Below are 15,514 nucleotides of genomic sequence, written 5' to 3' on the forward strand. Positions count from 1 at the left end.
CTATCCAATTTAGAGTAATTTGATAAATAATATAAGAATAAATATTAAAAAGAGTTATTTGTTCTACTCCTCGATCCATACCGAATTTAAGTAAAGATTATTTGACCTCAAGTTTGTGTAAATTTAAATTAAATATATTTATCTAAGTTTAATCATAATATATAAAATATAATTTTTGGATATTCTATTTTTTTAAATAATAAAATGATTGAACAAGACCAAGCCCAATCTAAACCTGATAACCTTTTTAAAACTGGATCACGGCTTGGCCCAGGCATGAAAACCACTGGTCCAAACGACTCTAATACTAAAAACAGGGTAATGTTATTAAATGTGAGATTAACGGCATCGTTTACGCGCGCGTCTTGCATCCGATACATTATGTAGTACACCTGAGAGACACGCAATTATTTCTCCTCTTCTCTCCCTCTCTATCTCTGCAACTCTCCTCAGGAGCTTTAACAATGGCGGACTCTTTGTAGCCAAAGACTTCCAGTTTCCCTCTCTTCCGCTCTTCCTTTTCTTTTCTCATTAGTTGCCAAAATGCGTTCCAAGGACAAAATATCCTACTTTTACGACGGTATCATCTTCTTCTTCTTCACTCTTCTTCCTCTCCTCTCATTTTCACAATTTATCACCCCCCTTTTTATTTTTCTCTATCTCTTTTGCTTTTAATTTGTTTATTTCAATTTAAAATCTTTATTTATAATCTCCTTGTTTTCCCTAAATCTTTGAAAACCCTAACTTTGGTCTACCCCCCCCCCCCCGAAAAAAAAAATTCCAAATTTAACTATTTTTCGGTTGTTTGGCAGGAGATGTAGGGAGCGTATACTTTGGACCTAATCATCCAATGAAACCTCACCGGCTTTGTATGACTCACCATTTGGTCCTTGCCTATGACCTCCATAAAAAGATGGAAATTTATGTCAGTTCCTCAAATACTCGAAACTTTTTCTAATTTTACTGGCCTAAATTTCTCTCTCTTCTTTTTCTGACGATTTTTTTCCCTTTGGTGAATGGTAAATGTAGCGTCCCCACAAGGCTTACCCCGTTGAACTCGCTCAGTTCCATTCAGCTGATTATGTCGAGTTTTTGCATCGAATTTCGCCAGATACGCAGCATTTGTTCTCGAATGAATTGGCCAGATGTATGTATAACATTTTCTTTTTCATTTCTCGAATTAATATTATATATTGTGCTATCGAACTAGTTTATTCTTATTAATTCTCTCTAATTGTTAAATTAATGGGTTAAGCCTAGATTCAAGTTGATACACTGTCACTAATTGTATAGTTAGTTTAGTGCTTGATCTAATCTAAGTGTTGAAAAGAAGTTCTATGGACTGCCTTGTTCAATATTGATGGTTACAGAAGTTTTAAGAACATAGTATTGGTGAAAGTGATAGCGATCATGTACTGTTTCTAGCAGTGATATGGTTTCATTTCACATTTCAGTTCTCTCCATTTGACAGAGCTGTTTACTTTTTTCATGCTTATATGCTGTAGTTTGACTTGGTTACATTATCTGGTTTCAATAATATTTCAGGCCAAATAATGTATAAGGACATGTTAGCAATAGTCCGAAGTATGAGTTAGTTAGCAGTTACGAGTTAGTTAGCAGTTTTAGGCAGTAGTTAGTCATGTTAAAAGAAGGCACGTATTTGATGGTTAAGACATATATGAACAGGGTTCAAAATTTTAACTTTTATCTCTCTCCTCTATTTTCTTATTCTTTCCCCTCTTAGAAATTCTCTATCAAAATTGTCATCTGTATTTTACCCGTTCCAATGAACATGCAAATATCATATGGAGAAAGGATTAGGTTATGCTTTTTCTGATGTATATGGGTTTGGAGTTTGATTTCCATCTTTTTTTATTTTCTTCTTCCCAGACAATCTTGGAGAAGACTGCCCTGTGTTTGAAAACTTGTTTGAATTTTGTCAAATTTATGCTGGTGGGACAATAGGTAAATTCTGATATGGTGGGCTCTTTCTCTTAATTTGATTTGTGCATTTTCAGTTGTAATTGATTGTCATGGCTGGCAGATGCTGCAAGAAGATTAAACAATCAGTTATGTGATATTGCTATAAATTGGGCTGGTGGTTTACATCATGCCAAGAAGTGTGAGGCATCTGGCTTTTGTTACATCAATGACTTGGTTTTGGGAATCTTGGAGCTTCTGAAGTATCATGCCCGTGTTTTGTATATTGATATCGATGTACATCATGGTGATGGGGTTGAAGAAGCCTTTTATTTCACTGACAGGTAGGTTGCTTTTGTTATTGGATTGTGAATTTAGCATAGGAGCTGGATTAGACATCATTTCAAAAGTTTGAAGCTCAGAAAAGGAGCCAAAAATGCTGCTTTTTGGGTGATTTACTGTTAGAAGAATTATCCACTTGGGGGGGGGGGGGGATGTTCGTATAACCGTTTGTAAGGTTTAAAATTAGATCAACTTTGCTTATTTTATGATACCAGTAAGAGGCTTAGCATCTTCATGCATCTCTGAAATGCGATTTCAATTGTTGCACTTTAATAATTAAGGTTGATAAATGCAGTCTCTAATCAACTTGTTGAAATTCTATTATGATAGGGTGATGACTGTTAGTTTTCACAAGTTTGGAGATATGTTCTTTCCTGGAACTGGTGATGTGAAGGTTATTCTCAATTCTTTGCTTTTTATTGCTGTTAAATGTTTTAGCAGTAACATTAGGTAACTTGGTTTTACTTTTTGGTGTCACTGGTAAATTTTATTGTTAATATATTTGTTCACAAGCATCATCTTATAGTTGCTTTGACTAAATTGTTTAACAGCTGAGAATGTCGATTTTTCCAACTCTGATTCTTGTTTTAAGTTTTGCATTTTTTAAGTGTTTTAACTGTTCTCAATGCATTATATATATCCCCTACTAATAGGATGTGGCACTCTGGCATTATTAGTCTTCATAAACTGGTTTGTTGCTCATTGAAGCTTTTAAATTACAGCTTTTTCTAAGTACAATGTCTCAAGAAGCAAATTACCCATGATATTGTTTTACATATGCTCTTATTTAGGAGCTATACTTGTTGATGGTGCTAGTCTTTCTTTCATGCTTTTTCTTTTTGAATTTAGGGGAGAACATTTCCTAGCATATAAACTTTTCAAGTTAAACTTATTTATTGGAGAAAGAGAACTAGTGTAGTTGCGTCCTTCCTGTTATTTTACCTATTTGCTTTCAAATTTGTATAATCATGAAATTTATTATCTACATCACTTCTAACATCTTTTTCTCTGGATAGTTTTTATCAAGAAATGCTAGTATTACACCAAATTGATATTGGAATGAAATACTGATACAAGTTGTATTGAAGGACATAGGAGAAAGAGAAGGAAAGTATTACGCCATAAATGTCCCACTCAAAGATGGAATTGATGACAATAGCTTCACTAGATTGTTTAAGATAGTAAGTACTCGAAATAAAAACATATAATAGAAAGGTAATTGCTTTTTCTATGCCGCTGTATCATTTAAACCATTATGTGCAAATATAAACTTTTTGTAGATTATTTCCAAGGTTGTTGAAATGTATCAACCAGGTGCAATAGTTCTTCAATGTGGGGCAGATTCTCTTGCTGGGGATCGCTTGGGCTGTTTCAATCTCTCAATTGATGGTACTCAAATTGACTTGTAAAGTAAGGACTGTTTTTCCCCCTTAAATTGTTGATGAATGTTGGAGCTGTTGATGTTATTTGCAGGACATGCTGAATGTGTTAAAATTGTGAAGAAATTCAACCTACCTTTACTGGTATGTTGTTTGTTTGACTACCTTTTAACTGCTGTAAATAATTTGTATTTAAAGTAAAGAGAGGAATCTTTTTTCCTACAGGTTACCGGAGGTGGAGGATATACTAAAGAAAATGTTGCACGTTGCTGGACTGTTGAAACAGGAGTTCTTTTAGATACAGAACTTCCTAATGGTATACTAAGACTATCCTCACTTGTTTTCTTCACATGCTATCTTGAAATTGGTATTTTTCCCATTCAACTTGGCGTGAGAATTGGGTTAGCTAAATTATTTTTTTAAAGCATCTAAACATATATATGTTAACTCATTGATTACCTCTGCTGATATCCTAGGATGTTTTTCTTTATGTGAATGTTATGTTGATTGCTGCATCTGTATATCTGCTTGACATTGAAATAAGCTGGCTGGTAGATTTTAAAGATCTTTGGTTAGTTCTTCACTGTGTGTGGGTATGTTTTCGGTAGACAGCTGCTGTTAACATGTTCCACTGGTTGGAAGATTGGCAAACTTACTTAAAAGTTTGATATCTTGTGCAGAAATCCCAGAAAATGAGTATATCAAATATTTTGCACCAGATTGCTTGTTGAATATTCCAAATGGGCACATAGTACGTTATTTTGGACAATTGAAGTTCATTCAAGGACTTATTTCTTTCAATTGATTGGCAGCTGATATGGTCTCGATATAGTTAGTATCGTGCCACAATGATGTCAAAGAAGACAGAACCCTCATAAGCTTTCGTGTTTCGGTTGATTATGCAGGAGAATTTGAATAGCAAGTCATATCTTAAAACGATCACGATGCAAGTGCTGGAAAACCTTCGTAGCATCCAACATGCTCCAGGTGTACAGATGCAGGAGGTGAATTGCAAACAACTAGTCTCCAATTAAATCTGAATCTGGACAAGCCAGACTACTTGTCAAAATATCGGTGGTCTAATGGCTATTATCTGTGTTGCAGGTTCCACCTGATTTTTATATTCCTGATTTTGATGAAGATGAGCAAAATGCTGATGAGCGCATGGATCGTAAGTAGATAACGTGTAGCCTACAGCTGTGGCATCATGCTGTGCCTTCAAGCACACTTGTTGCCATTTGATTTCTGGTGAAAGCTTTTTCTTTCTGCATCTAATACATCTCCTTTACATTTTTCTTTACAGAGCACACCCAAGACAAGCAAATCCAGCGTGATGATGAATATTACGATGGTGACAACGATAATGATCATAACATGGACATGTGAAGTTACTCTTAGCATTTTTTTGTTAGGTATTAGCTTGTATTTTGTAGGATCTGCCTAAATCCAAATTTGGCTGACACCTCATCAAAGAAAAAATTGTGGAAGGAACCACACTATAAATTGTTCATATGTTGGTTTCAAAAATGATTTTGGTTGTATGTAGTGTTTCACCACAAGCTCTGAAGGATTTGATGAAATAGGATGTTTAGCATATTTTTTATGCTCTGCAAGTTTAAATTCTAGCCTTGTCTTCAAGGGGTAGCCCTCTGATGAGCATATTGCCTTTTGCTGGTATGTTACTGTTAGTACCTAAGGCTTACACTTCCTATTTGTACATGGATATCATGTGATGTATTTTTTTTTCTTCAAAGCTTCTAGTGCGTCCCTTTGTTAATTTTACTTTATACTTGAATATGAAAAATACAAAACTCGGCCTGGGATATTGCTTGTTTTCTGGAGAAATCTAGTTACAAAGCCATTGAGATGTTGAATGAACTGTAGAAACATGTTTTCCATATCCTTGCAGAAGGCAGGTCATTGTCTATACAGAAGTTATGATTCATGAATGCATTTCAATGTCAGTTAATTGCAGTGCTTTCCATGATGAGTTTTTCTTTCATCAAACAACATGGGGTCAGTTGCAAGGCTTTAATTACAACATATTCTTCTATACATAAAGGCCTAAGAGGAAAGACTATTGTCATCATATTTCCTCCTCAAAACACCCATGTCCGTCCCAAGCTACAAATTCCAAGACTCAAAACAGGGGATCCAGATCAGTGTTAATACCATAAACACTGATCTAGGTAATCTCCATGATTCATTTCTTCATCAAGGGCATGAAGATAAAGATGAAGAGCTTATCAGGGTTGTATCGAGGCAAAACCCTTTGGGACGTTTATCATCACCAGCATGTTCCGATGGCAAAGTGATTGAGAAAACATTTTCAATGAGAGCTGATTTGGAGGATGAGAGACAACGTTCACCATCATCATCATCATCATCAGGGATTGGGAAGGCCATGAAGAGAGCCTTTTCAAAGAGAGCCTCATCAGCTTCTGCCGCCAACGATGTTGTTTATTGCAGAATAGATCATCAATATGACACAGTTCCAGTTGCAGACGATGAAAATACAATCATGGTGGCCCATTCAACAAAGGAGTCTGATAATATGGGAAACAAGATCATTGAAGCTTGTAGGCGCTTCTTTGGTTTTTAGTATTATTTGTTACTTATTCAATAATATTATTCTTGTCATCCTACCTACTATATAGGACTATTCTTCCCTTGCATGGTAAATAGCTAAGATGATCCCTGCTTCTTATTATCACAGTTAATCAATACTACGTATGCATGGCATTACAAATATTTTTTATTTTATTTTTCAGAGACAATTATGAACATTATGTATTCATGTGTGATTTGATGATAGAAAGATCTCAAGTGAAATCCATTACAACTTTTGGCTAAAACTAACTAGGGACCTCTTTATAATTAGTCCAAGATGTTTATTCCTTTCTCTTATCTGTTCAGCACCCTGCTTTTGCTTTTGTTTTTTGTTTTTCATCCCTTTTCACACAATGGAAACACCTACGGAGGGTGGACACTATGTGCAACATCATCAAACTATGTAGGAAAAAAGTTACACAACATACGGAAAGCAAATAATGTTGTAAAATAAAAAAATAAAAACACTAACCTGTAAGTAGTGGAGCAACCGTAGCAGGAGTAAACACTAACCTGTAAAGAGTTGGCTCAATACTTGCTTTTATTAACTCTGATGCTGGCTATGCCATCGTATAGATGAAAGATATAAAATAATTTGCATCTGAGATTTGTTTTAACAGAAAATAATAATTTACCTCGTTTAGTTAATCTGAAGGATGAGACATAAATATAACTCACTTCTGGCGCTGAGAAAAGACCGCCCAAGGTGGAACAATTTTTCTTATATCCTGCACTCTCATCCTTGCCTACATAATGTAAGGTCATGAATACATGAGAGAAGTCTTCTTCACTTGCTTGCCTGATTTTCTACAACCAAAACTTTCCATTTATCCTTCATACCAGCAGAGCTCAAATGCACTTTCTCCTTTTTCTTTCTTTTGAGTTTGAAAGCTTCTTTTCCAACTCAACTTCTACCTTTTAGCTACCTTTTGAAAAAAAGAAGAAGCAGGGTGCTGAACAGAGGGAAGAGAGAAGAGAAAGAGGAAGAGGAAAAAATGATCTAATTATAGAGAGATCCCTAATTAACTTAATTAGAGTGATTAAAATAAAAAAAATTAAAGTGATTAAAATAAGACAAATTCGATTTTAAAGTGATCATGGATGTAATTTACCATTTTAAATTATTTTTATTTTAATCATTTTATTTTTATAATTACGTTAAAAGCAAAATATAGTCATTAAATTAAGTTATTTAATCTAATTAATAATTTTAAGATTTGTAAATATTTATATGTAATATGTTTTATTAAAAATAAAATTAGACTATAAATATATAAAAATAATAATAAATTCAAAAATATATCAAAACATACTGAAAAAATTATATGTACCTTTAGAAAAGTTTAATAATTTATGATTTTGTGTTGTAAAAATTTAATTGTTAAAATCTGACTGCACAGGATGATTTAGATTTAAATAATATGATATTAAATCTTTAAAAAAAGATATGATACTAATATTTTATAATTAAATTTAAATAAATAAATAATAATTAAATTTCAGAGAAATGATTAAAAAATTTCTATTTTGAAACCAACATAATTCAATAATGTGTCCCTGGAAAGGCCACACGTGCAAACCTCATTGCCGCAACTCATAATTATTCATCATTTTTCAGGAAAAAGGAGAACATTATCCAATTCCCCCCTAAGTTTGGTTTTATCTTTTTATTTGTGACCCAATCGAAATTCACCAAATTGTCCCCCTACCCGACCAATTGGGCATTAGAATTGGACAATACGGTGCCGTTTTGAGTTGTCTCCATTCTGGTCCATCCTAGATTTCCTATCAAGGCGAGAACGAGCAAGTTGTTTGGATGCCGAGAAAATTCTAACATACCTCATCCAAGAACCTGTCTTTTCTCGAGAAAAAAAATCTGGGGATGGTCCTTCCTTTTGCTTCAACCAAACTGATAAATATCCTTTGCTTGTACAGAGGTGAGTTTGATCCCCACTTTCTTTAGCTTCACAGGGAACTGAATATCCATAATCTTATTATTTTATTCATTAATCGATAATTTTGCTTTTTTTTCTTTTTTTGTTAAATAGGTAGTTGGTTGAAGAAATTAACTGAATTCAGTTTAGGGTTCAAGATTGATGGCGCTGTCAGAAGCATCTTTGTGTTTAAATCATATGCTTTTATCCAACTCTAGTTCAAATTTTGGCAAACAACGAAATTTAGGGTTAGTACAATTCCATCATAGTTTAAGAACATTGGGAAATGGAATAAAGAGGTGTGGATTTAGGAGTATCAGTTTTTGTAGTACTGATAGAAAGAACCTAACAAAAATATCATGTCTCTTGAGCTGCAAATGCCAAAGGGCTGATAGGGTTAGTGGATTAACCGCAGATGATGGAAGACCCAGATCACTTTCTATAAATGGTAAGACTAATGTGAGTAATGTTCAAGAGTTGAATGAACTGTTGCAATCCGATGGGGAAGGGGTTGCCAGTGGTGACACAAATGGGGTCGGGACAGTAGGTGGTAGGAAAGGGATTGAGGAAGAAGCATGGGATTTGCTAAAGGAGTCTGTTGTTTATTATTGTGGTAACCCGATTGGAACAATTGCTGCAAGCGATACGAGCAGCTCAAGCATTCTAAACTATGATCAAGTCTTTATCCGTGACTTCATACCTTCAGGGATAGCTTTTCTATTGAAGGGAGAATATGATATTGTTCGGAATTTCATTCTGCACACTCTTCAGTTGCAGGTAATATAATGCCCATCTTATTTCTCTGATCAAGCATTACAATTGGATTACTAGTTTGGAGCATGAATTGACACGTTTCAATTGATTTACTGTTTTTCTTTTTAATTCTTTATTGACAGAGCTGGGAGAAAACCATGGATTGTCATAGTCCTGGTCAAGGGCTGATGCCTGCCAGTTTCAAAGTGCGTACTGTTCCACTTGATGGTGACAATTCTGTGACTGAAGATGTATTAGACCCTGATTTTGGTGAAGCTGCAATCGGCCGTGTTGCTCCGGTTGATTCTGGTAAGAGAATGTTGCGTTGTATTCTCTCTCTGGCATACATCTTGGTATACATCAATTTGTAGTTAACCCAAGAGATTAATGATTCAAATTTTTATCTCACGTCCAGGACTATGGTGGATTATACTTTTACGAGCTTATGGAAAATGCACCGGAGATCTTTCAGTGCAAGAGAGGGTTGATGTGCAAACTGGGATTAAAATGATCTTAAAGCTCTGTCTCGCTGATGGCTTTGACATGTTTCCAACTTTGTTAGTGACAGATGGTTCTTGCATGATAGATCGTCGCATGGGAATTCATGGTCATCCTCTGGAAATTCAGGTTTAGTACTTTTTAAAATGTTTGATGTGGACCTTTGATTAAGTTGCTCTTTTGAGGAATATGTTCTTGGTAGCTTCAAAATTGCCAATAGGCAAATCTGTACCCTCTATGTAGTGCAACATTGTTAATCTTGAGGCAACATTGTTTTAAACGGGGAACTCTTCCTCTCCTCCTTTAAGTGAGAAGAAACATCTTTATCCTTTAGTGCTCTATAATATTTTTCAGGTTTATAGTTGCTTTTATCTTATAGAAACTGAAGTTTAATGATTGTTGGCATGTTCATTGTTAAGTAGAGATATAAAGGTATCCATTTGCATAAAATGATTTGTGTTCTTGCAGGCACTCTTTTATTCGGCATTACTCTGTGCACGTGAGATGCTTGCTCCTGAAGATGGTTCAGCTGACCTTATAAGAGCTCTTAACAATCGTTTAGTTGCATTATCATTTCACATCAGAGAATATTACTGGATTGACATGAAAAAGCTTAATGAAATTTACCGTTACAAGACAGAGGAGTATTCATATGATGCAGTTAATAAGTTCAACATCTACCCTGATCAAATCCCTTCCTGGTTAGTGGAATTTATGCCTTCTAGGGGAGGTTATTTGATTGGAAACCTGCAGCCAGCTCACATGGATTTCCGTTTCTTTTCACTTGGAAACTTATGGTCTATTGTTGGCGGCCTTGCAACGGTTGATCAATCACATGCCATATTGGATCTTGTTGAAGAAAAATGGTCGGAGTTGGTGGCTGATATGCCATTGAAAATATGTTATCCTGCTCTTGAGGGCCAGGAATGGCGAATTATCACAGGAAGTGACCCCAAGAACACGTATTGCCTTCACCCATATGATTACGCTTTTTCTTACTTCTCAGTAATCAACCATAGCAATACGTTCCTAGTTCTTCCAGCCATACTTAAAGATTATTCTTTTTTATTGCAGTGCCTGGTCATACCACAATGGAGGTTCTTGGCCAACTTTGCTTTGGCAGGTTAGTTTTTTCTTTCCTAACTAAGAAAACTTTACCAGCTGATTAAACAGCTCGACACATTTACTGATTTACGTTCATATCTTTCATTGTACTTTCATCTTGAGTTGTGAAAAGTTTAACACCCATACAGTTGCGAATTGGTTGAGATGCCTTCCGATCTTAATTCTCCATTAGAGTTGTTTCTTGTAATTAACATAACCATGGTGCTGTTCCAGCTCACTGTGGCATGCATGAAGATGAACAGACCAGAGATTGCTGAAAAAGCTGTAATGCTTGCTGAGAGACGCTTATCTAGAGACAAGTGGCCAGAATACTATGACACTAGAAGAGCGAGGTTTATCGGAAAGCAGTCACGGTTGTTTCAAACATGGTCTATTGCTGGATACCTTGTGGCAAAGCTTCTCCTTGCTAACCCTAGTGCAGCAAAGGTTCTTATAACTGAGGAGGACTCTGAACTTGTAAATGCGTTTTCTTGCATGCTCAGCTCCAACCCAAGGAGGAAACGCGGCCGTAAAGGGTTTAAACAGCCCTTCATCATATGAGCTAAGCTTATATTAAAGATTCTACAAATGTTCCCATGAAGTATTCAGCTTTTTGCATGTGTTGAAAGAAAACCGAGTACGACCACAGGGTTGCTGTTTTGGCACTACCTAGCAAGCTATGTTCATACCTTGGATTATATACTATATAGTCACTATACGTAACATAGCTGTGTTTTGGCAGTTAGGTCTGCTGTCAGCTTGTTATATCCGCTTTCTAGTTTAATACATACAGACTCCAATTATATCTATATTGATATATATTTCCATTGAGAAAAAAATTATGTATATATTTTCAACTCTTAGAAGTAGGAAGAGATAGTAGAAAAGTGAAAATAAAATAAAATTTGAGTGTGTTTGATAGAAAAGATCAAATAGAGGAAAGACAACACTGAGAGTTGATCATTTTTATTCTAATACATAAAAATAAATCTTTTCAAATTGGAATAATAATAGTAGAGAAAACAGGAGAGATATAAGTAAATTCAAATCATGTATCTTTGAAGATTTTATTTTCTTTCCTCTTATTTTTAAACTCTACCAAAGAATAAATGGAAAGATAATTCTTTTTTTCTTTCAATTTTCCATCTATCTATTATGCGAAAACATATATTTTCGATCTTTCTATTTTTGTTCTTTCAATTTTTACCCTTCCAATTTTATTTTCATCCTACCAAACAAAAATAAGAATAAATTAGATTTTTTTACAAATAAAGGCAAACTAGATTTTCATCTTTTAAATAAATAGTTACTTATATTTTTATATAAATAGGTAAAAGTTAGACCTATCAAGCAAATTAGACCTTTCATTTTCCTTTAAAATAAATAGTTATTTTCATTTTATATAATACTTTTTATTATATATTTAATTTAATATTTAAATTTAAAATGCTATTAAATTATATTTTACTTTGTATCAGTTCTTAGTTCGTAGTTCGTGATGGTATAATTTGATTCGACTGTGTAATTATTTGGATAATCCATTTGTTAATAAAATGCAATTTGGAAACATGTGAATAGTGAACATTGAAATTGAGGGAAACCATGTTTGTGGGGAAGTAATTCAGTGGTGGAAACCATAAAAGGCGATTCAGGAACATGTCAATGGTTAACATTGAAATCAAAGAAAATTATGTTTATGGGGAAGTAACACAACTGTAGAAACAATAGAAAGGCAATTCAGGAGCATATCAATGGTGAACATTAAAACTGAGGGGAAACATGTTTGTGGGTTAACTCAGTTGATGAGTTACATTATCCATGTTTTAAAACTAATTTTAAATACAATGTTAAACTAAAAAGCTTAAAAATAGATTAAAATTTTAATTATGTATTAAAACCACATTTTCCTATAACAATATATAAAGATACATAGGAGGATAAGGACTGCGATTGTATGTTAGATGGGCATTTTTAAGGTATGGTATAAACATATATATATATATCTATCTATCTTGTATGTGTATATATATAATGATTTAATTTCAATATTTTAATTAATAAATAAAAAGAAGAAAGAAGTTAAAATTGCATAGAAAAGGGGAAGGGACAGACTTGCATGAAAAGCAATTACAATAATATGGTGAAATTAATTAGTGAAGTTAAGAAAGCTACCCAACTTTTGCTACATTAATTGTTGATTGATACAATAATCATATGCCAGCTGGTTGCTGGCATTTGGGTAACATTCACCTTCTCATACTTAATGTTTTCACCCAACAACAACAAATATTAATGTATCAGCATACATATGTGTAAATAATAAGGGAAGCTCTATTCCTGCTAATCAAACCATTCATTAATGGACAATTCAAGCATTTCAACTCCCAAACTTGATGGGCATGTCCCCAAGGGTCCCACTATCTATTTGTGTGCCCTACATATTATATATATATATACACAAGTGTGGGCCAGCAACTTTTCCTACGGTGAAAAGTGTGTTGCAAGTCGAAGAGAAAGAGATCATAAAAGTCCTATTTTTTAAAAAATTTATCGACTGGAATGGGCCCATTTTCCCGAAAGCGCGTCCACGTTAGCGCAATGTTAGGGTACGTGACAGGAAAACGCTCCCTCAGGGACGCGTTTTGCCTGTTTTTGAGTTTTAAGGTTTAGGGTTTAGGGTTTAAGGTTTTAAGGTTTAGAGTTTGGGGTATAGGGTTAAAAATTAAATAAATAAGGGATTAGAGTTTAGGGAAGAGGTGTTCATGGGCCGGGTAGGGCCTGGTTCGGTTCGGGCCGGGTCGGGCCCAAAAAAATTTGGACCGCTTCCTAGGCCCGGGGCCGGCCCAGCCCGAAATATGGGCCTAAAATTTTGTCCAGGCCTGCCTCGGAAAAAAATTTCTAAGCCCGAGCCTAGCCCGCCCCAACCCATTTTTTAATAAACACCAAAAAAATATTTTAAAAATAAAAAGAATAAAAAAGTATTTTAAAAATATTTTAAAATTAAAGAATAAAAAATATTTATTTATTATATATTAGGTCGGGCCGTGCCGGGCTCGAGCCAAAAAAGTAGTGCCCGAGGCCCGGCCAGTTTTCTAAACGGGCCTTACTTTTTTTCCCAAACCCATATTTCGGGCCTATATTTTTACCCGAACCCTCCTATATTTTTTGCTCGGCCCATAAACACCTCTAGTTTAGGGTTTGTCAATTAAATTATTTAAAATTTTTTCAAAATTGGATTAGTTTTCATGTTTATTATTTTTTAAGAAAAAATCAATTAAATTAGGGTTTAAGGTTACTTGAGTAATTTAATTAAAAAATTTAAAAATTAGATTAGGGTTAGGGTTTTTGTTAGGGTTTTGGTGTTTTTAAGTTAAGGGTTTTAAGGAAAAATTAAATAAGTTAGGGTTTAGAGTTTAGGATTTGTCAATTAAATTATTTAAAAATTTCAAAATTGGATTAGTTTTCGTGTTTATTATTTTTAAAAAAATCAATTAAATTAGGGTTTAGGGTTACTTGAGTAATTTAATTAAAAAATTAAAATCGATTAGGGTTAGGGTTAGGGTTTTTGTTAGGGTTTTTAAGGAAAAACCAACATATTGCCTTATTTAAAAGAATTTCTATTATATTAAAACTGTAAAAGTAAATTTCTATTTTAGTACATGAAATAATATAGAATAATTTCTATTTTATTACATCAAATAATATCAAAATATTTAAAATGTTTGTACAAATATATTAAAATAAAAATCAATCTCTGTGCCCGCCGGATTCAATGCCACATGGCGGCCGTCGACGGTTACGCGCTGGATTCCTCATTTGTCCAGCTTCCGGCGGGGGTTGTGGTTGCTCCGGCGGGGATTCTGGTTCCTCCGGTAGGGTATCTGGTTGTCGGTGTTAGGACGATGAGCCACCTTGATAGAATAGTGACTGTGGAGGTGTTTGCATCACTAACGGCGAAGCTGTTTGAAACCCATACGATGATGGGGATTGGTAAAAAGAAGAGCTCCCCGACGGCCCCTCTTGTGATCCCTCGTGCAATGCTGGCCTATACATCGGCGGTTCACTCGGCGTAACAGAAAATGGAGATGAACCGAGCCTGTGTCGTGGATACGCACAGGTGAAAAGGAAACATATAAGGGTTAAGATACATAAAAGGGCTAGGATATGCACCTGGCATCATCTGAAAAGGCTGTGTCGTGGGTATCGTCGGTTGAATTGCTGGGTCGGGTGACTGTGTCAGTGTTCTCGTTGGGCCTGGTGATTGAATGGCTGCTGATGATGGGCCAGGTGAATGTCTAGGCCTCGTTGATGGGCCTGCGTCGTCGTCCCTTCGTCTTGGATTTAAAAGCCCACGTCGTTCCCTTTGGACACGTAATTGTCGATGCCTCTCCTCTGCCGACAGTAAATACGACTTGCCATGGATCCTAAACCATAGCATGTATTTTGGCACGCACGCTAACTCTGGAACGATGATCGATTCTCGAGTAGGTATATAATCATACGGATCTTCCCACATTTGGATGTAGTACGACCTGAATCTCGGCCAATCCGTATGCAATTGCCGTTGCTGATCATCAAACACCTCAGGTGCCACGGGAATCGGTTGTCTATATCCAAATTGCCGTAATACTCTGTCTGACTGGTATATCTCCACGTTTGCATAGTTGACCAATGGTACTTTCGCATGACAAACGTTCGGATTTTGGAGGTACTCATCCGGAATTACTGCCCGAATTGCCGAATCCTCGTATGGTGTCCATTGAAACTATATGAACATGTGGAAATATTAGTTATATACATAATACATAATAATAAATACTAAATACTAAATACCAATCGACTAGCTCAACAAATAAATATCAATTTTATATAATACTTACTTGTGCTTCTGACTGTTGGTCTAATAGAAGCTGCATATCTTCAAAAGAGGTAGGTAATCGAGCATAACTTGCCGGATGGTTCCACCTAATTAAA

General features: G+C 35.1%; 2 protein-coding genes across 3 annotated transcripts; both read left to right on the plus strand.

The window, feature by feature from the left end:
• The first annotated feature begins 349 nt into the window (after nucleotides 1-349).
• On the plus strand, nucleotides 350-5,418 carry LOC105799199 (histone deacetylase 9). 2 transcript variants are annotated; one of them, XM_012629623.2, is made up of 14 exons: nucleotides 350-580; nucleotides 813-925; nucleotides 1,030-1,147; nucleotides 1,891-1,965; nucleotides 2,045-2,264; nucleotides 2,593-2,656; nucleotides 3,351-3,443; nucleotides 3,543-3,651; nucleotides 3,736-3,785; nucleotides 3,867-3,957; nucleotides 4,322-4,392; nucleotides 4,547-4,645; nucleotides 4,746-4,812; nucleotides 4,945-5,418. In XM_012629623.2, the coding sequence occupies exons 1-14, from the start codon at nucleotides 544-546 to the stop codon at nucleotides 5,025-5,027; spliced, it is 1,290 nt and encodes a 429-aa protein (XP_012485077.1). In that variant the 5' UTR covers nucleotides 350-543; the 3' UTR covers nucleotides 5,028-5,418. The 2 variants fall into 2 exon arrangements, with proteins under 2 accessions (XP_012485077.1, XP_052477044.1); XM_052621084.1 differs by lacking the exons at nucleotides 350-580; nucleotides 813-925; nucleotides 1,030-1,147; nucleotides 1,891-1,965; nucleotides 2,045-2,264 and having other exon boundaries at nucleotides 2,624-2,656; nucleotides 3,358-3,443.
• Nucleotides 5,419-7,990: 2,572 nt separating this feature from the next.
• Nucleotides 7,991-11,386, plus strand: LOC105799196 (alkaline/neutral invertase E, chloroplastic). The gene is made up of 7 exons (XM_012629619.2): nucleotides 7,991-8,188; nucleotides 8,300-8,962; nucleotides 9,082-9,247; nucleotides 9,354-9,565; nucleotides 9,905-10,398; nucleotides 10,511-10,559; nucleotides 10,775-11,386. The coding sequence occupies exons 2-7, from the start codon at nucleotides 8,348-8,350 to the stop codon at nucleotides 11,099-11,101; spliced, it is 1,863 nt and encodes a 620-aa protein (XP_012485073.1). The 5' UTR covers nucleotides 7,991-8,188; nucleotides 8,300-8,347; the 3' UTR covers nucleotides 11,102-11,386.
• Nucleotides 11,387-15,514: the final 4,128 nt, after the last annotated feature.

Source organism: Gossypium raimondii, chromosome 9 (assembly GCF_025698545.1).
Source record: "Gossypium raimondii isolate GPD5lz chromosome 9, ASM2569854v1, whole genome shotgun sequence".
NCBI lineage: Eukaryota > Viridiplantae > Streptophyta > Magnoliopsida > Malvales > Malvaceae > Gossypium > Gossypium raimondii.